At 49.0% G+C, this 27,708-nt stretch overlaps 1 protein-coding gene across 2 annotated transcripts in view; it reads left to right on the top strand.

Annotated features, from left to right (window-relative positions):
- The first annotated feature begins 20,212 nt into the window (after nucleotides 1–20,212).
- Nucleotides 20,213–27,708, top strand: part of LOC115477834 (alpha-tocopherol transfer protein-like) — an 88,803-nt gene continuing 81,307 nt past the window's right edge. For both annotated transcript variants that reach the window (XM_030214946.1, XM_030214928.1), the window contains exon 1: nucleotides 20,213–20,489. In XM_030214946.1, the coding sequence (XP_030070806.1) occupies nucleotides 20,229–20,489 (261 nt within the window). In that variant the 5' untranslated portion in view covers nucleotides 20,213–20,228. The remainder of the gene's footprint in view (nucleotides 20,490–27,708) is intronic.

Here is a 27,708-nt window from a genome sequence, read left to right as displayed (position 1 = left end):
TGGCATGAACTCAACTCGCCGTGTTTGGAGGAAGAGAAATGCTGCCTATGACCCAAAGAACACCGTCCCCACTGTCAAGCATGGAGGCAGAAATGTTATGTTTTGGGGGTGTTTCTCTGCTAAGGGCACAGGACTACTTCACCGCATCAATGGGAGAATGGATGGGGCCATGTACCGTACAATTCTGAGTGACAACCTCCTTCCCTCCGCCAGGGCCTTAAAAATGGGTCGTGGCTGGGTCTTCCAGCACGACAATGACCCAAAACATACAGCCAAGGCAACAAAGGAGTGGCTCAGGAAGAAGCACATTAGGGTCATGGAGTGGCCTAGCCAGTCACCAGACCTTAATCCCATTGAAAACTTATGGAGGGAGCTGAAGCTGCGAGTTGCCAAGCGACAGCCCAGAACTCTTAATGATTTAGAGATGATCTGCAAAGAGGAGTGGACCAAAATTCCTCCTGACATGTGTGCAAACCTCATCATCAACTACAGAAGACGTCTGACCGCTGTGCTTGCCAACAAGGGTTTTGCCACCAAGTATTAGGTCTTGTTTGCCAGAGGGATCAAATACTTATTTCCCTCTGCAGAATGCAAATAAATTCATATACTTTCCACAATGTGATTTTCCGGATTTAATTTGTAATGTGCTATCTCTCACTGTTACCAATAACCTACCCTTCAATTATGGGCTGCTCATGTCTTTGTCAGTGGGCAAACTTACAAAATCAGCAAGGGATCAAATACTTATTTCCCCCACTGTACGCTTGAAGTTGAGTTGAATGTTTGGGGGGGGGGGGTTGGGGGGGGGGGACGGTTTTTTTGTGTAAAATTTGCATTTTTTGTATAAAAGTATAGAGAGGCTGGCTTTATAACTGCACAATGTAATGTACTGAAATTTGATTTTCCGCTTTCATTTAATAAAGGAATTCTCCAGTCTGCCCAACAAGATATACTCATATGTTTCTACTTTATATGTATACCTGAACTTGATTTGTATCTGCCATTTTCAGGGCACAGACCATAGAAGTCTGCTCAAAACTAGCCCCACCTCCTAACCACCGGTGCTGCTACCCAATCTCTGCTAAGTTTCTGAGGATCCATTTCTTCTGAACAGGAATCCTTTATGTTTATCCCATGCATTTTTAAATTGTGTTACTGTTTTCATCTCCACCACCTCCCTCGGGAGGGCATTCCAAGCATCCACCACTCTCTCCGTGAAAAAATACTTCCTGACATTTTTCTTGAGTCTGCCCCCCTTCAACCTCATTTCATGTCCTCTAGTTCTCCCACCTTCCCGTCTCCGGAAAAGGTTAGTTTACAGATTAATACCTTTCAAATATTTGAACATCTGTATCATATCACCCCTGTTTCTCCTTTTCTCCAGGGTATACATGTTCAGGTAAGCAAGTCTCTCCTCATACATCTTGTAATACAAATCCCATACCATTTTTGTAGCTTTTCTTTCCACCGCTTCAATTCTTTTTGCATCCTTAGCAAGATACGGCCTCCAAAACTGAACACAATACTCCAGGTGGGGCCTCACCAACGACTTGTACAGGGACATCAACACCTCCTTTCTTCTGCTGATGACACCTCTCTCTATATAGCCTAGCAACCTTCTGGCTACAGCCACCACCTTGTCACACTGTTTCGTCACCTTCAGGTCCTCAGATACTATTACCTCAAGATCCCTCTCCTTGCCTGTGCATATCAGACTCTAACCGCCTAACACATACGCCTCCCGTGGATTTCTACTCCCTAAGCATGGAAGCCAACTTTTCAAAATGATTGGGGGCTGCTGAAATTTTTTTTTACAGGTGGTGCATTCCTCCCTCCTCTCCCCCCTCTCCTCCTCCCCCTCCCTATCTCTCAACCGAGTTCCAGGCCTCCCTCTCCTCTGAGTTTCAGCCTGGCCCCCCACTCCTCTGAGTTCCAACCTGGCTGGCCCCTCTCCCTCCCGCCCCTCTGAGTTCCAGGCCCTCCTCCCCCTCCCTCCAAGTTCTGGGCCCCCCTCTCCTCCGAGTTCCAGGCCTCCCTTCCTTTTCTCTATTCCAGGCCCCCCTCTCCTCCGAGTTCCAGGCCCCCCTCCTTCACTCCCTCACTGCCTCCCTCTCCTCCGAGTTCCAGGTCCCCCCTCACTCCCTTCCTCTCCTTTGAGTTCCAGGCCCCTCCCTTCTGAGTTTCAGGCCCCATCCCACTCCTCCGAGATCCAGGCGCCCCTCCCTCTCCTCCGAGTTCCAGGCCTCCCTCCCTCTCCCCCGAGTTCCAGGCTCCCCTCCCTCCCTCTCTCTCCTCCGAGTTACAGGCCTCCCTCTCCTCCGAGTTCCAAGCCCGCCAGCCTCCCTCCCTCTCCTCCGAGTGCTAGCCCAACCTGCGCTGCCCGCCCTCTTCTCCCAGTCCTCCACCTGCCCCTCGTCTTCCTGCGTGCCATCCAGAATTTAAAAGTTCTTACCTCGGGGTCCAGCGGCAGCAGTGAAAGGCGAGCAGGCTCGGGGCTGCAGCCTGCCTTCCCGTCTCTCTCAGCTGACAGCTCTGTCTCTGGTCCCACCCTCATTTCCTGTTTCCGCAAGGGCGGGACCAGAGGCAGAGCTGTTAGCTGACAGAGAAGGGAAGGCAGGTTGAAGCACCGAGCCTGCTTGTCTTTCACTGCTGCCGCCAGACCCTGAGGTAAGAACTTTTATTTCTTTTGTGAGTTGTACGTGTCCCTCTCATATACTCACATTGTCCACCTGCTGGGAAATGTAGCCCTACTTGTCTGGTTTGGAGGAGCCACTTCCTTACATACCTTAACACGGAAGAGCAGATTGAGGCATAATAAAGCTTTTATCTCTCTTGTTAATGTTGCTGTTGATGTAATTTACGTTCTAGCAGTGAAAGAAGCAAAGGACAGACGGCTCGTCTTCAGTTTTCTCCTTCCCTCTCAGCGTCCCGCCGTTGCGTAAACAGGAAATGAGGGCGGGACCACAGCTCAGCTGAGTGGGAAGGAGAAAGTTAAAGATGAGTCGGCTGTCCTCTGCTTCTTTCACTGCCGTTCGCTGCATAGGCGCTGTTTTTTTAAAAATCGATTTAGGGGAGCGACCGCTCCCTCTGCGCCCCACTTAGCTACGCTTCTGCTTACCACCCAGGAATGCCAAAAATCATCCCGCACATTCCTCAACTTTCACTTCCCTAACTGTAAAGGTCTAAAATACAAACTAATGCATGCGTCAACCTTTTCCTACCTGAGTACACAATTCTGGAACGCGCTGCCGTGCAACTTAAAAACAATCTATGAACTAACTAACTTCCGCAAACTACTGAAGACCCATCTCTTTAACAAGGCATACCACAAAGATCAACAAATGTGAACTCCTCTACATATATCCAGTATTGTCTTATTATATTTGCTTGTTATACTAATATCATGCTTTTTCATTATCATGTTACCCAAGATCCTTCCATAATACGAATTGTCTATCTTATTATATATTTCCACTATTCATGATGTATTGTAAGCCACATTGAGCCTGCAAAGAGGTGGGAAAATGTGGGATACAAATGCAATAAATAAAATAATATGTAATTTATCCTTAAAATCGAGCATGGTACCGGAAGATTGGAGGGTGGCCAATGTACAGCCGATTTTTAAAAAAGGTTCCAGAGGAGATCCGAGAAATTATAGACCAGTTAGTCTGACGTCAGTGCCGGGCAAAATGGTAGAGACTATTATTAAGAACAAAATTACAGAGCATATTCAAAAGCATGGATAAATGAGACAAAGTCAACATGGATTTAGTGAAGGGAAATCTTGCCTCACCAATCTACTACATTTCTTTGAAGGAGTGAACAAACAAGTGGATAAAGGTGAGCTGGTTGATATTGTGTATCTGGATTTTCAGAAGGCGTTTGATAAAGTACCTCATGAAAGACTACAGAGGAAATTGGAGAGTCATGGGATAGGAGGTAGTGTTCTATTGTGGATTAAAAACTGGTTAAAAGATAGGAAACAGAGAGAAGGATTATATGGTCAGTATTCTCAATGGAGAAGGGTAGTTAGTGGGGTTCCCCAGGGGTCTCTGCTGGGGCCGCTGCTTTTTAACAGATTTATAAATGACCTAGAGATGGGAGTAACCTGTGAGGTAATTAAATTTGCTGATGGCACAAAGTTATTCAAAGTCATTAAATCACAGGGGGATTGTGAAACATTACAAGAGGACCTTACGAGACTGGGAGACTGGGCATCTAAATGGCAGATGACGTTTAATGTGAGCAAGTGCAAAGTGATGCATGTAGGAAAGAGGAACCCGAATTATAGCTACATCGTGCAAGGTTCCACGTTAGGAGTCACAGACCAAGAAAGGGATCTAGGTGTCGTTGTCAGGGGTGTAGCCATGGGCGGGCCTGGACGGGCCCAGGCCCAGGCCCAGCCAATTTCCCTCCAGGCCCTCCCACCCAACATCCCCTCGCCCGGGATTTAAATCTTTTTTTTTTACCTCCATCGAAGCGGCCGCATCATCAAAAGCCCTGCCCATCGAGCCTTCCCTTTGTTCGTTCCCTCAGTCCCGCCTTCTGACGTCATTTCCTCTTTCCACGAGGGCGGAACTCTGAGGGAACAAACGAAGGGAAGGCTCGATGGGCAGGGCTTTCGATGATGCGGCCGCTTCGATGGAGGTAATCAGGGGAGAGAGGAGAATTGTTGGGTATGGATGGCTGGAGGGGCAGGGGAGAGGAGAGAATCGCTGGATATGGGTGGCTGGAGGGAAGGCAGGGAAGAGGAGAGAATCACTAGGCATGGGTGGCTGGAGGGGGCAGGGGAGAAGAGAGAATCGTTGGACATGGGTGGCTGGAGAGAATCGCTGGACATGGGTGGCTGGAGGGGGGCAGGGGAGAGGAGAGAATCGCTGGGTATGGGTGGCTGGAGGGGGGCACGGGAGAGAAGAGAATCGCTGGACATGGGTGGATGGAGGGGAGGGCAGGGGAGAGGAGAGTTGCTGGACATGGGTGGATGGCGGGGAGGGCAGGGGAGAGTGGAAGGTTGCTGGACATGGATGGAGGAGAGGGAAGGGAGAGAGAAGAAATGTTGGACATGGATGGAGGGGAGGGAAGAGTGAGGAAGGAGATGAGATGAGGGAAAAGGAAGAGAGTAGAAAAACTGCACATGGATGAAGAACATAGGCAGAAGCTGGATCCACTGGACAGTGAAGTCTGCGGAGGACCCAGCTTTTACTTACAGATGTAGGGCAAGAAATGAAGAAGAACGGCGGAAAGTAAAGAAATAATTGGAAAGGAAGCCCTGGAAATGGAGTTAAGAGGGCAGATAGCAGCAGAATCAGATACTGGGCCAGCATGATCAGAAAAACAAAGTCACCAGACAACAAAGGTAGAAAAAAATTATTTTATTTTCATTATAGTGTTTGGAATATGTCCACTTTGAGAATCAGGTGCTCAACATTAAAAGTTTATATTTATTTAATTTTTTATGGCATTTTATCCCACATTAAACATGAATTAGATTGGAACCTGGGATCATTTAATTTTTTTTTCCTGGAGAGAGTAATGCATTGCCCCCCCCCCCTCCCCAGGCTCTCTCCCCGGCTATAGCCAGCTCTGCAATTTTGAAGGGAGGCACACAGGTGGACGGGGGCATGCAGAGGTGGACCAGGGAGAGAGCCTGTTAAACATTTACCAGCTCACGACTAGTGCCCACCCATCCAACCTGTTGTCCCATCCAAAAATTGCCTTCTGGCTATGCCACTGGTCGTCGTTGATGATACGTTGAAACCTTCTGCTCAGTGTGCTGGTGCGCCTAAGAAAGCAAATAGAATGTTAGGTATTATTAGGAAAGGAATGGAAAACAAAAATGAGGATGTTATAATGGCTTTGTATCACTCAATGGTGCCAAATATTGTGTTCAATTTTGGTCGACGCATCTCAAAAAAGATATAGTGGAATTAGAAAAGGTGCAGAGAAGGGCAACAAAAATTATAAAGGGGATGGGACGACTTCCCTATGAGGAAAGGCTAAAGTGGCTAGGGCTCTTCAGCTTGGAGGAAAGGCTGAGGGGAGATATGATAGATGTCTATAAAATAATGAGTGGAGTTGAATGGGTAGATGTGAAGCGTCTGTTCACGCTTTCCAAAAATACTAGGACTAGAGGACATGCGATGAAACTACAGTGTAGTAAATTTAAAATAAATCAGAGAAAACTTTTCTTCACTCAACGTGTAATTACTCTGGAATTCGTTTCCAGAGTATGTGGTAAAGATGGTTAACTTAGCGGAGTTAAAAAAAAGGTTTCGACGGCTTCCTAAAGGAAAAGTCCATAGACCATTATTAAATGGACTTGGGGAAAATCCACTATTTCTGGGATAAGCAGTATAAAATATTTTGTACTTTTTTTGGGATCTTGCCAGGTATTTGTGACTTGGATTGGCCACTGTTAGAAGATGCTGGGCTTGATGGACCTTTGGTCTTTCCCAGTATGGCAATACTTATGTACTTATGGTATGTTATGTTATGTATGTTTAACCCTTTAAAGAAATGTAGTAGGTTGGTGATGCAAAGTTTCCCTTCACTAAATCCATGTTGGCTTTCAGGCTCATTTTCGAAAGAGATGGACGTCCAAAAAGTAACATTAAATCGGCACTTGGTCATCCTTCTCACAGAGACATCCAAATCAGTATAATTGAAACCCGATTTTGGACATCTTTGTCAGAAGTCTGTCGCAAGGACGTCCAAATCTCAAGGGGGCGTATAGGAGGCGTGTTTGAGGCGGGACTTGGGCGTTCCTAAGACTTGGACGTCTTTGAGCTATAATGGAAAAAACAAAGTCGCCCAGCACTAAAACTTGGACATTTTCACCTAGACCTGTTTTTATTATGAATAAGGCACAAAAAGGTGCCCAAAATGACCAGATGACCACTGGAGGGAATTGGGGTTGACCTCCCGTTACCCCCACCAGTGGTCACTAACTCCCTCACACCCCCAAAAAGCATGATTAAAAATATTACTTGCCAGCCTCTATGCCAGCCTCAGATGTCATATTCAGGTCCATGACATCGCATGCAGGTCCCTGGAGTAGTTTAGTAGTAGGTGCAGTGCACTTCAGACAGATGGACCCAGGCCCACACCCCTCTACCTGTTACATTTGTGGAGGAAACAGCGAGCCCTTCAAAACCCACCAGAAACCCTCTGTACCCACATATAGGTGTCCCCTTCACCCGTAAGGGCTATGGTAGTGGTTGGGGGTAGTGGGTTTTGGGGGGAGGGTTGGAGGGGCTCAGCACACAAGGTAAGGGAGCTGTGTACCTGTGAGCATTTTATGAAGTCCACTGCAGTGCCCCCTAGGGTGCCCAACTGCTGTCCTGGCATGTCAGGGTGACCAGTGTACTACAAATGCTGGCTCCTTCCACGTCCAAATGGCTTGAATTTAGACGTTTTAGATTTGGACGTTTTTGGTTTCGAAAATGGCCAAAAATCAAAGACGTCCAAATCCAAGGATGTCCATGGTATTTTTGAACACAAAGACAGACGTCCATCTTTTTTCGAAAATGACCTTTTCCCTGCCTCCGATTTGGACGTTTTACAAAGATGTCCAAATTCCAACTTAGACGTTTCTTTCGAAAATGCTCCTCTTTGTCTCATTAATCCATGCTTATGTATATGTTCTGTAATTTTGTTCTTGTCGCTACCATTTTGCCTGGCACTGACGTCATGCTCACCGGTCTATAATTTCTCGGATCTCCTCTGGAATCTTTTTAAAATATCGGCATTACATTGGCCACCCTCCAATCTTCTGGAACCATGTTTGTTTTTAAAGATAAATTGCAAATTACTAACAATAGTTCTGCAAGTTCATTTTCCATCAGTACTTGGGGATGAATCCCATCCGGTCCAGGAAATTTGCTACCCTTCAATTTATCAAATTGCGCCATTACATTCTCTAGGTTTATAGAGATTCCATTCAGCTTCTCTGACTCATCAGCTTTGAATGCCATTTCTGGCACCAGTATCTCTCCCAAATCTTCCTCGGTGAAGACCAAAAAAATAATTCATTTAATCTCTCTGCTATGGCTTTGTCTTCCCTGAGTGCCCTTTTTACCTCTTGGTCATCTAGCGGTCAAACTGATTCTTTGGGGGGCTTCTTGTTTTTAATATACCTAAAAAAAAATTTCCAAGTGTTATTGCCTCCAATGCAATATCTTTTTTAAAGTCCCTCTTTGCCTTCCTTATCAGCGCTTTGCATTTGACTTGCCATGCCATATGCTGTTTCTTATTATTTTCAGTCAGATCCTTCTTCCATTTTCTGAAGGATTTTCTTTTAGCTCTAATAGCTTCCTTCACCTCACTTTTTAGCCATGCCGGCTGTCGTTTGGTCTTCCTTCCTTCTTTTTGGCACTGGCAGCCCGCGCTGCAGTACCCCAGGTGAGGTGATCTTTGTGTAAAGCAGGCAGAGAGGTGACAGGAAGCAAAGAAACACAATGAATGACCCACACTTCTGCTACTCTTCTGTAGTTTCATCGCATGCCCCCTAGTCCTAGTATTTTTGGAAAGCGTGAACAGACAGTGTAGTATTAAAACAAATCGGAGAAAAAGGTTTTCTTCACCCAATGCGTAATTAAACTCTGGAATTCGTTGCCGGAGAACGTGGTGAAGGTGGTTAGCTTGGCAGAGTTTAAAAAGGGGTTAGACGGTTTCCTAAAGGACAAGTCCATAAACCGCTACTAAATGGACTTGGGAAAAATCCACAATTCTGGGAATAACGTGTATAGAATGTTTGTACATTTGGGAAGCTTGCCAGGTGCCCTTGGCCTGGATTGGCCGCTGTCGTGGACAGGCTGCTGGGTTCGATGGACCCTTGGTCTTTTCCCAGTGTGGCATTACTTATGTACTTATATGTACTTATGCAGCAGGCTCACACTCACTCGTCTCAAAGAGCAGTCTTCTGGCTGAGTGGGTAGCGGCGGCCGGCGGGACTCGGAGCGCCGTGGACAGACAGGACTCAGGGTGAGAGTGCTGCGCCTGCGGTGGAGTGGGATTGAGCATGGAGGAGGCAGAGTTGAGGCACGCCGCGTGGGGCCCCTTTAAGCACGAGGCCCTATGCGGTCGCACCGCTCGCTCTAAGACCGGCCCTGATGCTCTCTATTGCGACCTCGCTATTGGGATCCCTATCTTCCCTGTATTGGTGATATCAGGGGTCTGTGCTAGGACCGCTGCTTTTTAATATATTTATAATTGATTTAGAGATGGGAGTAACTAGCGAGGTAATTAAATTTGCTGATGACACAAAGTTATTCAAAGTTGTTAAATCGCGACAGGATTGTGAAAAATTACAAGAGGACCTTACGAGACTGGGAGACTGGGCGGCTAAATGGCAGATGACGTTTAATGTGAGCAAGTGCAAGGTGATGCATGTGGGAAAAAAGAACCCAAATTATAGCTACGTCATGCAAGGTTCCACGTTAGGAGTAACGGACTAAGAAAGGGATCTGGGTGTCGTCGTCGATAATACACTGAAACCTTCTGCTCAGTGTGCTGCCGCGGCTAGGAAAGCGAATAGAATGTTGGGTATTATTAGGAAAGGTATGGAAAACAGGTGTGAGGATGTTATAATGCCGTTGTATCGCTCCATGGTGCGACCGCACCTTGAGTATTGTGTTCAATTCTGGTCACCGCATCTCAAGTAAGATATAGTAGAATTGGAAAAGGTGCAGCGAAGGGCGACTAAAATGATAGCGGGGATGGGACGACTTCCCTATGAAGAAAGATTAAGGAGGCTAGGGCTATTCAGCTTGGAGAAGAGATGGCTGAGGGGAGACATGATAGAGGTATATAAAATAATGAGTGGAGTGGAACAGGTGGATGTGAAGCGTCTGTTCACACTTTCCAAAAATACTAGGACTAGGGGGCATGCGATGAAACTACAGTGTAGTAAATTTAAAACAAATCGGAGAAAATTTTTCTTCACCCAACGTATAATTAAACTCTGGAATTCGTTGCCGGAGAAAGTGGTGAAGGCGGTTAGCTTAGCAGAGTTTTAAAAGGGGTTGGACGGTTTCCTAAAGGACAAGTCCATAAACCACTACTAAATGGACTTGGGAAAAATCCACAATTCCAGGAATAACATGTATAGAATGTTTGTACGTTTGGGAAGCTTGCCAGGTGCCCTTGGCCTGGACTGGCCGCTATCGTGGACAGGATGCTGGGCTCGATGGACCCTTGGTCTTTTCCCAGTATGGCATTACTTATGTACTTATCTTTGAAAGATACCTTATTCCGAACCATGCACTTTTGAGCAACTATCGGCCTTTCCCCAGTTTCTAGTATAAAAGCTGCTCTATCTCCTTTTTGGTTCTGGTTTGTTTTATTACTCGGAAGTACAGGTGTTCTGAGACATCCTATCTTTCATTGACATTCCCAGGGATCAGACTAGGAGGGGGGATGTGTATTCTCTCCCAGAGACCTTAGGCTGACACTCTGACCCTGCAGCCTCAGGGCCTTGAACAGCACAAAGTAATGCTGATATCATGCACACTTTTATTTATTTATTTTCTGTTTGCAGGGGAAACCATGGAAGCAAACCTGGATACTTGATACAGTATTCATATCTGTCACTGCTTCATGCACAAGTGTAATATAAGTAATGAACAACTCACCTGTTAACGTTTCAGTCTATTTATAACATCACTCAAATCCAGACTTCTTTTTATATTCCAACCGCTTCACAGCTTCAATTTGTATCACTTGCATATCTTCCAAACAGGTTTACATAAAGTGCAGTACACGGACGCCTGCTTCATACACAGCAGTGGCCAGCTTGCCATACTTTTATGCCTTACATACCCCGGACCGCAATGAGCTGGAAACTGCAGAAGTTTCTGGAGCAGGCGGCCATCGAGAATCTGCCCACTTTCCTGGTGGCACTGTCAAAAATGCTGGCAAACCCAGGGAACAGTCAGGTTGCTAGTGTTGCCTCTGCTCTACAAATTAAGAATTCACTTACATCTGTTGGCGCAAACACATCCAAGGACCCAGTTGTCACAGCACAATACCAGCAGAGGTGGTTTTCAGTTGATGCCAGTGCAGGAAGAGAAGTCAAGACCTATGTTTTGCAGACTGGGAACTAAAACCTACACGCCCAGCTCAGCATCTCAGTGTGTGGCTGGTACTGCATGTACTGAAATCCCAGTCAGCCAGTGGCTAATGTCACAAACCCCAACAACTCAGAGCACATGAAAGAATCAACGCTAGAAGCAATTGGTTATATCTGCCAGGACATTGATCCAGAACAACTACAGGACAAATCCAATGAGATTTTGATAGCTATTATGCAAGGAATGAGGAAAGAAGAGCCCAGTAACAATGTGAAGCTGGCCGCTACAATGCACTTCTGAACTCTTTAGAATTTACTAAAGCCAGCAGCGGTAAAGATGACAATGCTTCCCAAGTTGCTTTACTTATTTATGGCTGTGCCTGTCTCTGTGCCACATAACTTCTTTCACACACTTAACAAGAAAATGTTCGCCTTTATTTGGCGCAAGAGGCCACCCCGAGTGAATCGTAGAATACTATATCAATTAAGAAAGGATGGGGACATGGGGGTACCGAATTTGGGGCTTTATTACAGAGCTGCTCTGTTTTAAATGCTAGCCACGGTGCAGAGGGGTCCAAATAAGTTGTGGACCTATGCAGCACAGTGGGGGCTGAAGGGGGTGCCTATATGGGCGGTGTCGTGGCTTCCCCTACAGTTGCTGAGGGGACTCATATCAGGATTGACGGGCCCAATGAGGGTGGCGCTAGAAGAATGGGCAAGATATAGAGCAGCATGGTTCCCGGGGCGTAAATATCATCTGACTACGCCCATAATATATGCTACAGACTTTGTCCCTGGGAGGAGAGAAGGGGTGTATGGGCACTGATCAGCGGCTTCTCTGTGACTGCTGGGTCAGAAATGGGAGGACGGGAAATGCCATTCGTTTGAAACTTTAAAAGAGGAATTTTGCTTGGGGGACAGAGACAGATTTCATTATATGCAGATCAGAGACTTTGTGCAGAAGAAAGCCAGAGAAGATCTGTCTCTGGTGGCCACGGAGCTTGAAATGGCAATGAGATCTGGAAGGTAAAGGAGGGATTTCCCGAATTTATAGAGCTTTACTTCATAAGTCCCAACCATTAAAAATGTGTATTAATAAATGGGAGTCCCTACTGGGTTCTACATATGAACCAGAAACCTGGAAAAGGATATTTAAACGACTACTGTCATTTTCTGTGGCCACCCCCCTATTGGAAAATGGATATAAAATGCTGTATCAATGGTATATGACTCCCAGTAGGCTGTCCTGTATGTTTAAAATGGGAAGGGCAAGTTGCTGGCGTAATTGTGGGGCGGAAGGAACGTTTTGGCATATATGGTGGGACTGCCCGAGGACATTGGAGCCGACTCTGTGGGTGCTTGAGCACCCCCGATATTGAGAAAATTCCTTGTATGTGTCCAGGGAGGGGTCATTTCCATTGGGCTTAGCACCCCCAATAATTTTGAAAAGTTGGCTCCCATGCCCGAGGATACAGCAGTTCTGGCAAGATTTACAGATGAGACTGCAGAATGGCCTGGGAGCTGAGGTTGTACTAACTCCTGGGCTGTGCTTGCTGAACATCCCATTAAGGGAGGGACGTGGCTTACGCCATGGGCCCCTATCATACATTGTAACTGCAGCCAGGATTCTAATTGCAAGATATTGGAAGCAATCGGCGACTCCCACAGTGGATCAAGTATTGACTAAAGTGGACTATTGCTGTTTGATGGACAAACTTACAGCACTAAGGCGAGGGGGCATGGTGAGATTTTTAAAAACATGGTCCTCCTATGTGGAATGGCGAGGATTAACGGGGTGACATATGTATAATGAGGATACTCTGTTGTAGGGGGAGTTGGATGTACACCTGAGATGCCTAGGGGGGGGGGGGGAGGGAGGTTGTGGATTCATATATGAGAAAGTTTTGTGATAAATGTGTTCAGCTATGTGGGATGTATGTAAAGAAAAAAGTTAATAAAAAGAATTTAAAAAAAAAAGAATTTACTAAAGCCAACTTTGACAAAGAGTCAAAAAGGCACTTTATTATGCAGGTAGTTCTCCTGTATGGGGGGGGGGGGGGGGGGGGGGCAGGGCCACAGTAACAACTGTTCAGCAGTGCCTACCTCAGACTTGGATGGAATGGGGAGGCTGAAGGCTTCTAGAAGGGGAAGGGGCAATCCCCTGATCAAAGCTGCATTGGTACATGCCCCAGGCCAAGCAGAAAAGCTACATCCTGACTAAGACAGAAGCAGAAGGATCTGTGTGACTCAAAAGGCTAGGCCCCCCTGCCCAAAAATGCTCTAGTTAGAAAAGTGAGTCATATATTTGATTGCTTATTACTATAAAATGTATGCATGAATAAAATTGCTCACTACTGTGAATGTATTTACATATATAAGGCGTAGAATGCTGCGGTCATAATAAATTCCACTCTTTTCTTGGATAACTTGTCAAGTGTTGATGTAAGTTGTGTATGGTTGGCATGAAATAAGAGAACCAAGGTGCTGCCTGCCCAGTTTGAGGCAGCATAGAGCAGTGAAAGCAGCAGACTGTCACAGGAGTGAGAAATATAAAACTAGTTGTAAATAGAATATCTGGGTCAGCAAGCCCTGCGCTGTTCCAAACAGTGCCCTAAAAATAGCGCCAGGACAGCGCAGGGCTTTTCTGCATCGATGATCAAAGATAATGCATGCAAATCTAAGCAGCGCTATTATCTTTGATTATCATGTTGAAGTGCGGGAGAATTGCGCCTGAGCATGCGCTCAGCACAATCCTCCCGCACTTGTTTGACAGGTCTGGGCTGTCAAAAGCCCAAACCTGTCAAACAGCCTGCCCCGAGGCCCGAACAACGAGCCTCCCCCCCCCAAACCCCCAGAAAACGTCGTGGCCGCCGCCGGCCAAACCCTCTCCCACCCTCCCAACCAGCTACGGGGGGGGGGGGCGGGGGGGCTGGAGGTCTGGTGGGTCTCCAGCCCCCGAAACCCCCAGAAATTGTTGCTCCATCGACGGGGGGGGGGGAGCTAGAAGTCCGGTGGACCTCCAGCCCACCCCAAATCCTCCCCCCCAGCGTTCTCCTTAAATTCCCTGGTGGTCCGTGGTGTCGTGACACCCCCCTGGCCCCGTCCCGGCCCCCTCCCGGCCCCCCTACCTTGTGTTGGAGGAGGGACACAGCCTGCCTGCCTCCCTCCTCTTCCTGTCAGTCGAAGCCCAAAATGGCAGCGCCCAGCACCCCCCCCCCCACCCCCGTCGATGGAGCAACAATTTCTGGGGGTTTCGGGGGCTGGAGACCCACCGGACCTCCGCCCCTCCCCCCCCCCCCCCCCCCCCCCCGTTGATGGATCGACGATTTCTGGGGGTTTCGGGGGCTGGAGACCCACTGGACCTCCAGCCCCCGTTCGCGTTTGCCTTGGGGGGGAAGGGGGGCCTGCCAGCATGCAACTGCATGCTGGACAGGGCTCACCATTCCTCCCCAATGATCTGCAAAATCTAACGCCAGCTCGGAGCTGGCGTTGATTTTGCTGCAGCCAGCGACCCAATCTTTGGCGCGATGGTCGCTGATCATTGGGGATGAATGCGTTAAGCGCCAATTAGCATGCATTTGCAAGCTAATTGCGCTAGAAGCCCTGTTTAGCATGCATTTGCTGAGAGCCCTCGAGTGCGCTGTTTCAGGCACTCGAGGGCTCTGATCATGGGTTGGCTGCAAACTCTGGCGCTAGTATGGCGTTAACAGCCACTAGCGCCAGAGTTTGCTTTTGATCATGAGGGCCTTAATGTGTACGAGCACAGGGGAACCTTTGTTCCCGCGGAGTCCTAGAGGTGAGTCCTATGAGTGAACACCATGTCTCAGAGATGAGACAGCAAAGTTAATGTGCACAAGAACAGGAGAACTTTTGTTTCTGCTCTAGTCTTAGAGGTGAGTCCTATACATGTGTCTGGCTGCAGTGATTGTGGTGGGAGACCTGTGCAGAGCCTTGCAGTCCCATTTCTTACCTTTCTGTGACAAGGTGATGTAGCAGCTGCTGGAGAACCTTGGGAATGTACATGTTCATCGCACTGTAAAACCTCAGATGCTCTCTGAGTTTGGTGATATTGCTCTGGCTATTGGAGGGGAGTTCAAGATGTTTTTAGAGGTGGTGTTCAATGTGCTGCAGCAAGCATCCTGAGCCCATGTGGATAAAACACACTATGACATGGTGGATTACCTGAATTAGTTGAGGGAGGGCTGCCTAGAAGCATACACTAAAATTCAAATTAATGGACCGTATATGTGGGAACTTGAATACCAACCATTGCGTCACAACCGTTTTTTCTCTATAGAAGGAATGCTGAGTTCCTATGGTGTGAGCTGCAGTAGTATCTGATGATCCCCATAAAAATAGATGATCCTTATACTAAGTTTGATAAAAGTGACATAAGACTGATTGACTGGCACTCCTGGTTAGAATCTTCCTATATAATAATTCTCACCTCCAACGTTCTGAAGCTGCCTGGGAACCTGGCTTCCGCCAGAGGTGGTCTGCTAGGTGCTGTAGATCAAACTGACATCACCAGCCCGACGCACAGCAGCAAACAGCGACCCAGCCAGGGGGAGGAGTAGGGAAACAGGCGGAGCTGTCAGTGCGCACTCCCTGCCACTTCGGAGCAAGTGGCAGGGAGCGGGACAACACAGACCCCCCCTCGCCGCATCACCAAACCACCCCCCCACCTGACGAACATCAACACCCCGTGTCCCCTCACACACCTCCCACCGAGTTTCATACTCTGCCCTCCCTCCGATTTCAACATCCCCCGCGTTACGGCCCCCTGGACCCCCCTTCCGCGACCCTATCGACCCCCCTTCCCGCCAAACCCCCCCCCTTACGTCAGAGGAGGGCTGGCCCAGAAAGAACGGAGGGACGTTGGAGGAGGCATCACTGATCGCCGATCAGCTGTTCTTGCCCGTGCAGTGCCTTCACACAGAGGTGAGAGGCGCTGCGCAGGCCGGTAAGGTGGAAGGGGGGGTCCGGTGGAGGGGGGAGCGGCGACGACGACCTCAAGGGGGCGGGGCATGGGGCAGAGGATGGCGCTAGGTGGAGCTGTGGGAGAAGGAGAACGAGAGAGACAGGAAAGGAGGGGGGCCGGGGCTGCTAAACTTTTCATTTTTGTTTTGATTTTTTATTTAATACAGAGGCAGCGGGGAGCAGCGGTGACCTCGGGTGGGGGGGGGGGGGCAAGGCCGTCCATACAGGATGCTCCTGACGAGCGCCTTTGCCCCCTCCCGATCCTTTTTTGCTTTTTGGTTTGATTTTCTTTTTTATTGCAGGGGGAAACGGGGAGCCACATGTTTGTGTGGGTTATTTATATTTTCTAACGTGCCAGCTTGGATTTTTATGCTGCAAGGAGAAGCGGGGAGCAGTGTCTGTATGACAGCTCAGGCCTTAACGACAGCTCTGATCTGACGTTAAATATTTCACGGTAAATGATTCGGTGCAATCGTCGGTATGGTTAGTGCATTCCGAATCGCCCACATTTCAATGGTAGTTACTCGTTTGCATTCCATTTTCATTAGCTGCTAGCGTCGTCGGAAAATGGCCTTTAATGCATGCCACGGTTGAAAATTTCTTCGTTAAAGGGTCGTTTAGTGCATCTTGCCCTGAGTCTTAGAAAGGGGGAGCACACCTTCGATAAAGGGAGAAATCCAAAATTCCTCTCACCAGGAACACAGTGTCTTTGCTTTCCCTCAACAGACTTCCCACCTCTTTCTAATCTAATTCCTTTCATCATCAAGCTAAAGCTAAGAAATTCTTACAAAGAAGCTGAATGAGTCTGGCTTTACTTAAAGTGGGCTTTTAGTGGCCTCCTTGGATGAAAGTAGGTGCAGATGTTTATTTACTTAGGAAGAACTGGGTATGGCAGCAACCCTCTCTCCCCCATCAGTTTGCATTGTCTATGAACAGAAAGCAGAGGCATGGCCTAGTGGTTGGAGTACTGGGCTGATACCAAGAGAAGCCTGGTTTAAATTCTGCTGTTGCTCCTTGTAATCTTGGGCAAGTCATTTAGGGGTCCTTTTACAGGTGCAGTAAAATGTGGCCTGCGGTAGTGTAGGCTTGGGTTTTGGGCGAGCGCAGAATTATTTTTCAGCGCACCTACAAAAAAATGCCTTTTAAAAATTTTTGCCGAAAATGGACATGCGGCAAAATCAAAATTGCCACGTTTCCATTTTGGGTCTGAGACCTTATCATCAGATATAGACCTAGCGGTAAAGAATTTGGGTGGTAATGACCTGCACATATCAGACGCCATTTGGGGCGTGTCTGAAAATAAAAAAGATTTTTCATACACATGTAGCAGACACATGTCAAAAATTGCTTCCCCCCCCCCCCCTGCAGTGCAATCTTCATATTGTGTTATTATAGATACTAGTAAAAAAGGCCCGTTTCTGTGAGAGATGAAACGGGTGCTAGCAAGGTTTTGGTGTCCAGCGATCCTCCTGTCCCCCAGGCCCCCCTGCAGCCACCCATCGTCAGCAACCCAGCTGTCCCCCAACCCCCCTCCAGGCACCTGTCCGCTCCATGATGCGGGTTCTGTATGAAAAATGGCCACCGAGGGGCAGGGGGAGATCGCGTTTCGTGGCATGTCAGTGCTCCGTCCTCGTCATCACGTTGTGACGCGAGGGCAGGGCACACAGTCATGGGCAAAACGGATATCTCGACGCCTCACACTTCCGGTTGAGGCTTCATTTAGAACCTTGGGGTTGTGAATTATGTGCAGACTAGTAAAAAAGGCCCGTTTCTGACACAAATGAAACGAGCGCTAGCAAGGTTTTCCTCGGAGTGTGTATGTTTGGGAGAGTGTATGTGAGAGTGACTGTGTGAGAGTCAGAGTGAAAGTGTGAGTGTGTGTGTGTGAGAGAGAGAGTGAGTCTGGGTGTGAGTGTGTTTGTGAGAGTGTGTGTGTGAGAATGAGAGTGTGTGCAAGTGTGTATGTGAGACACAGTGTGAGAGAGTGTGTGTGTGTGCGAGAGAGAGAGTGTGTGTGAGACACAGATTCTCTGTGAGAGTGAGTGTATGAGACCAAGCGAGTGTGTGAGTGACTGTGTGGCACATAGAGAGTGAATGTGATACATTGTGAGACAGAGTGTGTGAGAGTCAGAAAGACATTGTATATGAGAGAGAGAGTGTGAGTCTTGCCCTCCCAATCCATGCCCATCTGTCCCCTGCCCCCTCCATTCATCCTTTTCCAGCAATTCCCCTCTCTCCCTGAGCCCTGCCCTCCCAATCCATGCTCCTCTGTCACCTGCCCCCTCCATTCATCCCTATACAGCAATTCCCCTCTCTCTCTGAGCCCTGCCCTGCAATCCATATCCATCCATGCCCATCTGTCCCCTCCATTCATCCCTATCCAGCAATTCCCCTCTCTCCCTGAGCCCTGCCCTCCCAATCCATGCCCATCCATGCTCCAGTCACCTGCCCCCTCCATTCATCCTTATCCAGCAATTCCCCTCTCTCCAAGCCCTGCCCTGCAATCCATATCCATCCATGCCCATCTGTCCCCTCCATTCATCCCTATCCAGCAATTCCCCTCTCTCCCTGAGCCCTGCCCTCCCAATCCATGCCCATCCATGCTCCTGTCCCCTGCCCCCTCCATTCATCCTTATCCAGCAATTCCCCTCTCTCTGAGCCCTGCCCTGCAATCCATATCCATCCATGCCCATCTGTCCCCTCCATTCATCCCTATCCAGCAATTCCCCTCTCTCCCTGAGCCCTGCCCTCCCAATCCATGGCCATCCATGCTCCTCTGTCCCCTGCCCCCTCCATTCATCCCTTTCCAGCAATTCCCCTCTCTCCCTGAGCCCTGCCATCCCAATCCATGCCCATCCATGCTCCTCTGTCCCCTGCCCCCTCCATTCATCCTTTTCCAGCAATTCCCCTCTCTCCCTTCCATGACCCCCCCTCGCATCCATGCTCTTGTCTCACATGTCCCAGCCTGTCCCGCCCTCTTCTCCCCCCCCTTCGCATCCTTGCTGTAGTTTCTCCTCTGCCCTCCTGCTCCCATTGTTCAACTGCCCACCCTCTTCTCTCCCCCCCAACATCCTTTTTTTTTTCTTTTTAAATTTACCTCCATGGCGGCGGTTCCGGCAGCGCAGCATCAGGGAAGGAGGCGGCGCTCCCGACGTCTAGCCTTCCCTTCGCTGTGTTCTGCCTTCTTCTGACGTCATCCTTGACGTCAGAAGAAGGCGGAACACAGCGAAGGGAAGGCTAGAGACGTTGGGAGCGCCGCCTCCTTCCCTGACGCTGCGCTTTGTTTGTTTTTTTTTCCGCCCTCGACGTCATGACGTTTGCCCTGGACGTCATGACGTTTGACGCGAGGGCGGGGCAGAGACGGCTGGCAGCCTGGCTGGCTTCACACCACGAATCCTTCAGGGAGTGTTTGAGTGACTTCAGAACGTTGTCTTCAGAACGTTCACGGTGCGTTTTATTATATTAGATGGGGCGTGGCTGAGGGCGGGTCTATGAGTGACAGTGAGTGGTGCATGAGTGAGTGTTGCTGACAGCCTAGCCTCCCAACTGTGCAGGGCTTCAGTGTTTCCCTCCCACAGAGTGAGCTTCAGAATGTTGCAGGTGAGAATTATTTATATAGATAATTCTGGTGGCTCAGTCAGCTTGTTTCCAAAGCCTTGGCAAATCTGAATGTAAAAATCATGTACAAGAGCATAGGATCTCTGCATTAGAGTGCTGTACATATCTTAACTCTTTCCACAGCCTGGGGTGTTTATAGTCCACCATATGACTCTGAAATTCATGGAAATTTATTTGGATTTGCCACATGCCTTTTTCTGTAACAGCTCAAGATAAGGTACATTCAGGTGCAGTAGATATTCCCTGTCTCCAGAGATCCTATACTTTTGTACATGATTGTTATAGATTAGCCAAGGCTTTGGAAACAAGCTGGCTGAGCCACCAGAAAAAGCAAACTTCAAAAACATGAAAAAGGGCAGAGGAGAATGTGATGAGGGCTCACCCACTTTGCAATTTAAGTGCTAGTGAAATCTCAAATGCTCCACCCTGTTAGCTTCTAGCCTTCCTATTTTTTGTTTCTAGTTTAACCACAGCCTCCCTCTCCTCCCCTTAAAAACAATACTTAACCAAACTGTCCTGCCTCTGGGAACAGCATTTGCTTGATAAGAGCAAGGCGGGAATGCCCTGTGCACAGCCTGCCCCTGCTTTTCTGCACTCATTCGTTCCTGAACGCAGTATGTCAGAGGCAACTCCAGACTTCAGCAGGGGAGACCCCAAACTCAACGAGCTGCCAGACAACTCTAAGGTGGCTAGAAAAGCCATCAATCTCCTGAAACAGCGAGCCCAAGGGGAGAGTGAGCACTGGCCACTTGGATTGGCTGATGACTTCTTATTGCGCTTCCTCAGAGCCAGAGATTTCAACATTGATCTAGCTTACAAGGTAACAAAAACAAACAAAAATGCTGAGGAAAGGAACAGAAGGAGCAGAGACCTTGGAAGATAATCAGTTGTAATTTCCCAGACACATAGTTCAGGATTGTATTTAGTGTTTGATGAAACAGCTGAGGATCACAAAACGGGCAATCACTTGTCTGTTCTACTATTAAATGTACAGAAGTCAGTGGCGTAGCAAGGGGGGGGAGGGGCGGTCTGCCCCGGGTGTCAGCTCAGGGGGGGGTGCTCCCTGCCAGGTCCCCCCCCCTCGGCGAATCGACACCCCCCCCCCCCGACCAGCTCCCGCACCCTACCTTTAAAAAGAATATTGGGAGGCGAGGCACAGCGCCTCGCGCCTGCCCTGCACGTAAAAGAAATGTGGACCGTCGGGTCTTCCCTTGCTCTATCTGTCCCGACCTCCGCTGACGCAACTTCCTATTTCCGCAAGGGCGGGACAGACAGAGCGAGAGAAGGCCCGACGGTCCACATTTCTTTTACATGCAGGGCAGGCGCGAGGCGCTGCGCCTCGCCTCCCGATATTCTTTTTAAAGGTAGGGTGCGGGAGCTGGTCGGGGGGGTGGGGTGTCATCGTGCTGCACCCGGGGGGGGGGGGGGTGCAACGGCGAACCGCCCCGCCCCGGGTGGCAGCCCCCCCTGCTACGCCACTGACAGAAGTGAAAAATAAGATCCGAAAAGTGTAATGCGGGATGAACTGTGGCACGTTACAGGACTGAGGGCAGGAAAGGGGGCGGGAACAGACAGCCCTTTCCTGCTTGACACACCTCACTTACAACACTGAAAAGTTTGGAAATCCAGCAGCTTTAGAGAAAATGAGGTCTGGTTAAAACAGTGTGTTTTTTCTAGTAAAAAAGGTGCCGGTACTCAAATGCCAGGCCACCCTTCAGGGGTGGGGTGATCACTAGCAGGCTTATTTTCAAAAGAGAAGGGCGCCCATATTTCGACAGAAATCGGCAGATGAGTGTCCTCCCAGGGTCGCCCAAATCGTCATAATCGAAAGCCGATTTTGGGCGTCCTCAACTGCTTTCCATTGCGGGGACGACCAAAGTTCACAGGGGTGTGTCGGAAGCATAGCGAAGGGGGGACTGGGGCGTGCTTAACACATGGGCGCCCTCGGCCGATAATAGAAAAAGAAGGGCGTCCCTGACAAAGACTTAGCCGACTTTACTTGGTCCTTTTTTTTTTTTTTACGACCAAGCCACAAAAATGTGCTCTAAATGACCAGATGACCACCGGAAGAAATCGGGGATGATCTCCCCTTACTCCCCCAGTGGTCACTAACCCCCTCCCACCCTAAAACAATTTTTTAAATATTTTTTCCAGCCTCTATGCCAGCCTCAAATATCATGCCCAGCTCCATGACAGCAGTATGCAGGTCCCTGGAGCAGTTTCAGTGGGTACTGCAGTGCACTTCAGGTAGGCGGACCCAGGCCCATCCCCCCTACCTGTTATACTTGTGGTGGTAAATGTGAGCCCTCTAAAACCCACTGTACCCACATCTAGGTGCCACCCTTCATCCCTAAGGGCTATGGTAGTGGTGTACAGTTGTGGGGAGTGGGTTTTAGGGGCTCAGCACACAAGGTAAGGGAGCTGTGCACCTGGGAGCTTTTTCTGAAGTCCACTGCAGTGCCCCCTAGGGTGCCCGGTTGGTGTCCTGGCATGTCAGGGGGACCAGTGCACTACGAATGCTGGCTCCTCCCATGACCAAATGGCTTGGATTTGGTCATTTCTGAGATGGGCGTCCTTGGTTTCCATTATCGCTGAAATCGGGGACGACCATCTCTAGGGACTACCATCTCTAAGGTTGACCTAAATGTTGAGATTTGGGCATCCCCGACCGTATTATCGAAACGAAAGATGGCTGCCCATCTTGTTTCGATAATACGGGTTTCCCCGCCCCTTCGCGGGGACGTCTTGCGAGGACGTCCTCAGGAAAACTTGGGCGCCTCGTTCGATTATGCCCCTCTAAGGGACCCACCCCAGAATAGCCAGGCCCCCTGCAACCACTCACAGAATCTATGACATCAGAATTGGTGTGTAGAGCTGTCACATCCGTCACTCCCTCCGGCTGCTCCTCTGTGGGAAGCTGGAACCGGTGTCCATCGCGGCGAGGGCCGGCCTTCTTGAGGCCGCGGCAGAGAGCCGGGGCTCGCCGCAGCGATAGCCGCCCAGTCCGGGGCCGAGGCCGTGGGCCGGCGATCGCGGCTGCCAGGCCGGCGTCTCCTTCACTTTCGGGCGCAGGAACCCGAAGCTCCGCCTCAGAGGAGTTAGATTGGGAGGCCGGTGCTGTAGTCCCGCCTGGGAGGTCGGACGGAACCAATCAGAAGGATTTTGTCAGTAACCGGGTTCTGATTGCCCGACCATGTTGGCTGGGGCTGGGCGGTTGAATGCTGATAGTATTTAAGGAACGGGCCTGAGATAGACACTGCTTCAGGTTCTGTTTCCCGAGGCCAGTCTTCGTGTGTTCTAGTTCTCAGTTGGTTTCCTTGCTCTCCTGGTTTTGACCTTTGGACTGTTTCTGGATTACTCTGCTAGCCGCCTGCCTTGACCTTTTGCCTGTTTCAGACTACGCTGTGACCTGCCTGCCCTGACTTGTTGCTGGTTTTGGATTCCTCTGTTTTCCACCTGCTCTCTTCTCTCCTGGTTCCAGTTCTGGGTCAGTCCGTCAACCCCGCGGTTCCGGAAGTCCCATTGACCGCCTGCAGCTGGGGGCTCAACCCTTGGTGAACGGCGGTCGCCGCGGGTGAAGACTTGGGGTTGCACGGCTGTCCTCTGAGGTCCTTCGGGGCCTTGCGGGACCTAAGGGCTCACCTTCTTTTCAAGACAAGAGCCTGAGCTCTTTCATTAAAACTTGGGGACCATGGGTCAATTTTAGAAGAAAATGGACAAGGTGCCGGTACTCAGTACCCCCAAATACCCCCTCAAAAAAGCCCTGGGTTAAAATGAAGTAAAACTATAGTACTTTTTAAAATGGGTTCTAATGGAGGTTTTAAGAAGATATGAATATTTTTTACACAGTAGTAAATCTGGGGTGTTATTATGAACGGGTGTGGGATGTCGGGGAAGGAAGTGCAAAGAAGACAGCCACCTGTTTAGGGTTGGGGGTTGTGGGGTGGTGGAAGAAATTAAAGTTTTATATATAAAATTTTCGTTTGTCACCAACCTTTTTAATTTGAGGATATTTAAATAAGGGTTAGTATGTTTTGTGACCTGCTCATGCCTCAGTTTATCAGTCATGTCCTTGATCCCACACCTTTGTTTCTCCTTTCCTCAGGCCCCGATGCTCAAAACTCCGGAGCTGTTCCAAATAGTGCAGAACGACACCCTAATGCTCAATGCTAATGAGATGCAAATATAGGCAAGCTCATAGCATTGAGCATTAGGGAGTTTGGTGGGATGATCGTGCTTGTGCATGCGCAGAAGAGTTCCCGGTAATCTCAGCTCCTCTATGCATGCGACTGGTATAACCCGAACGTAAAGCACACATTGGCATCTGTTTTTTTTGGCCTAAATATAACATATAGTAGATGACGGCAGAAAAAGACCTGCACAGTCCATCCAGTCTGCCCAACAAGATAAACTCATATGTGCTACTTTTTGTGTATACCTTACCTTGATTTGTATCTGCCATTTTCAGGGCACAGACTGTGGTAGTCTACCAAGCACTAGCCCCGCCTCCCAACTGTTAGCCCTTCCTGACTTTTCCCTTTACCTTTTGTGTAAAGAGTTTTCTCCGAGGACAAGCAGGCTACTTGTTCTCACTGATGGGTCGGCGTCCGCGGCAGCCCAGGAACGGAGATTTTTTTCCAGCAAAAATCAACAAACTTTGTGACAGCTTCCGGAGCGCAGAACAGACGCACTGCGCATGCGAGGCCATCTTCCCACCCGTTCACGTCCGTTCCCGCCTCAGTTTTTCTTTTTCTGCGGAGGAGAGTGGCTGCTTGTCAGTCACTCTCCCTCAGGCCCAGAGAAAGACTTCGGCATTTTAGCGCTGTTAATTCGCACTTTCTTTTTGTTTTTTGTTGCCTCTTTTGTCTTTCTTTTTCCAGTTAAAAAAAAAAGAGAAATCCTTATTTTCTTATTTTTTCCCCCTTTTAAAGTTTCCTTTCGTTTTCGAGGCGGCCTTCTTAGGCCGCGCGTACGCGGTTCTTATTTTTGTGCCCCTCTGTTGGCACAATCACGCCTTTTGATTTTGCCGCCATGATTTTTCCGCTCATGTCCTCAAAGCCTCCCAGCGGCTTCAAAAAGTGTGCTCGGTGCCAGCGGTCGATCTCGGGCACTGACCCGCACACGTGGTGCATCCAGTGCCTTGAGCCCGACTATCACCCAGATTTCTGTAAGTTGTGTCTGAGCTTGAAAAAGCGGACACAGGCGTCGAGAAGAGCTCTTCAGGACCGTCTTTTCGGAGCTCCAACTGATTCCTTGGCATTGACATGGGCACCGGAGATGGCATCGACATCGGGAGAGAAGGTAATGGCTGTCCAGACTTCACCACTAGCTGGGAGTAGTGAGCTGTCGAGCGGGTCTCCACCTGTCTCGAGGGCTCCTGCTGTGCAGGCCCGGGACCCGACCCCGAGGAGGCATGTGGATTCCACGTCCTCCTAGTTGGTACCGAGGAGTGCCGGTGACGTGCTTCGAGCGAAGGCAAAGAAGCATCGTTACCGGTCTCCTTCGAGACACGGTACCAGGAGCTCCGGGGAATCGAACGATTCGGCACCCGAGAAGTGTTGATGCCCGGAGGAGCGCTCACCCTCCATACAAGAGGTGTTGGTGCATAGTGTCAGGAGGTCACCCTTCCGCTCTCTGGCCCAGGTTGACCCTGCTTAGCAGATATGCTTCACTGCTGGGCTTTATTGTGGGAATCGTGGTTCCTAGGCTCATCCCTTATTCTAATTGGTCTCTTGACCACCAGAGGGCGCATTCCCCGTCTATAAGGGATTGGCACATGTCTTATACTCCCTTCCCGGGGCTGCTCTCGGTTTTCCTGAGACCGTCTTCTCAGTAACCCCTTACAGTAGATCTTCAGACAGCCCGGTACCGCCTCCCAGGCCTTCACAGATTCTGATGCCGACTTCTGCACTGGCCCCACAGCCTTCCTTGACAGCGGCTCTTGACGAGCGCATCCGAGCCATTCTTCCAGGTCTCCTGGAAGGGCTGCTGCGTCAGTCTGTCTCTGTACCGGGGGTTGCCTCTCATAACCTCCGACAAGTGGGTTCTTCAAATAGTTTGGTTAGGGTACTCCCTCAATTTGATCTCCAGACTTCCAAATTGCCCACCGGGAGCTCAGTCCTTCAACTTCCAGCACAGGCATGTACTTGCAGAGGAACTCTACGCCCTTCTCAGCGCCAATGCGGTCGAGCCCATTCCACCCGGGCACGAAGGGCTGAGATTCTATTCCAGGTACTTTCTTGTGCAAAAGAAAACAGGGGGGATGCGTCCCATCCTAGACCTAAGGGCCCTGAACAAATTCCTGGTCCAAGAAAAGTTCAGGATGCTTTCCCTGGGCACCCTTTTCCCCATGATTCAGGAAAACGATTGACTATGCTCTCTGGACTTAAAGGATGCTTATACACACATCCCGATACGTCCTGCTCACAGTAAAATGTGGCCTGCGGTAGTGTAGGCGTGGGTCTGAGACCTTACCATCAGATATAGACCTAGCGGTAAAGAATTTGGGTGGTAATGACCTGCGTGTATCAGATGCCACTTGGCGTGTGTCCGAAAATAAAAAAGATTTTTCAGACGAATGTAGCGGACACGTGCTAAAAATGAAATTACCGCAAGAGCCATGCGGTAGTCGGGCAGTAACTCCATGTTGGCACACATCGGGCACACATAGAACCTTACGCGTCTTGGTAAAAAGGACCCTTAATCCTCTGTTGCCTCAGAGGCAAACTTATGGGTCCCTTTACTAAGCTGCAGTGAAAAGTGGCCTTAACGAGCCCTTATGTGGGTCTTTCCCATGTGCTAAGACCACTATTCACCACAGCAGTAAAAAAATAATAATTTTTTCTATTTTTTGCATTCATGGCCATGCTCTAATGTTGCAATTAGCATTCAGCCATTTTTGAAAATTACCAAGTGAGCACTTACCACCACCTATTTTGTAGGTGGTAAAGCGTGCACTAACCAGTTAGCGAATGGTAATGTAGGTGCTCTAACTAGTTAGCACAGGAGCCCCCTCTCTCTGCAATGACACACCCTCAAAAAAATTAGAAACATTTTTTAGTGTGTTCAGATTTCAATGTTACCACAGGATGCCTGAGCGCACCCTGCAGTTCTCCTTGTTTTGCTGCATTAGGTACACGTTAGCGCCTAATGTGGTTTAGTAAAGTAAACCCTTGGATTGTAAATCCTCTGGGGACAGGGAATACCTACTACACCTGAATGTACCTCATCTTAAGCTGCTACTGAAAAGGCATGTAGCAAATCCAAATAAATTTCCATGTATTTCAGAGTCATATGGTGGACTATAAACACCCCAAACTATAGAAAGAGTTAAGATATGTACAACACTCTAATGCAGAGATCCTATTCTTTTGTACATAATTTTTACATTCAGCTTAACCAAGGCTTGTCTGGACCACCAGAATGATATTTATAATAACACAATATGAAGATTGCACTACAAGGGGGGGGGGGGGGAGCACTACTACTACTACTACTTAGCATTTCTATAGCGCTACTAGGGTTACGCAGCGCTGTACAAGTTTAACAAGGGGAAGGACAGTCCCTGCTCAAGAGAGCTTACAATCTAAAGGTAACAAACTATGTAGTCAGTGCAGGTATCATGAAGGGGGAAGGTGGTTAGGCGCCAAAAGCAAGGGAGAAGAGATGGGCTTTGAGTAAGGACTTGAAAATGGGCAGGGAGGGCGCATGGCGTATGGGCTCGGGAAGTCTGTTCCAGGCATAAGGTGATGCGAGGCAGAACGGGCGGAGTCTAGAGTTAGCGGTGGTGGAGAAGGGTACAGATAGGAGTGATTTGCCCTGAGAGCGGAGGTTACAGGTGGGAACATAGGGGGATAGGAGGGTAGAGAGGTAATGGGGGGCTGCAGATTGAGTGCATTTGAAGGTCAATAAGAGAAGCTTGAACTGTATACGGTAGCGGATCGGGAGCCAGTGAAGCGACTTGAGGAGAGGGGTGATATGAGAGTATCGGTTCATGCGGTAGATAAGACGTGCGGCGGAGTTTTGGACAGATTGAAGGG

This window comes from Microcaecilia unicolor, chromosome 1, assembly GCF_901765095.1.
Source record: "Microcaecilia unicolor chromosome 1, aMicUni1.1, whole genome shotgun sequence".
NCBI lineage: Eukaryota > Metazoa > Chordata > Amphibia > Gymnophiona > Siphonopidae > Microcaecilia > Microcaecilia unicolor.
The sequence above is the reverse complement of the archived record's forward strand: the minus strand, read 5'-3'. Positions and strand labels throughout refer to the sequence as shown.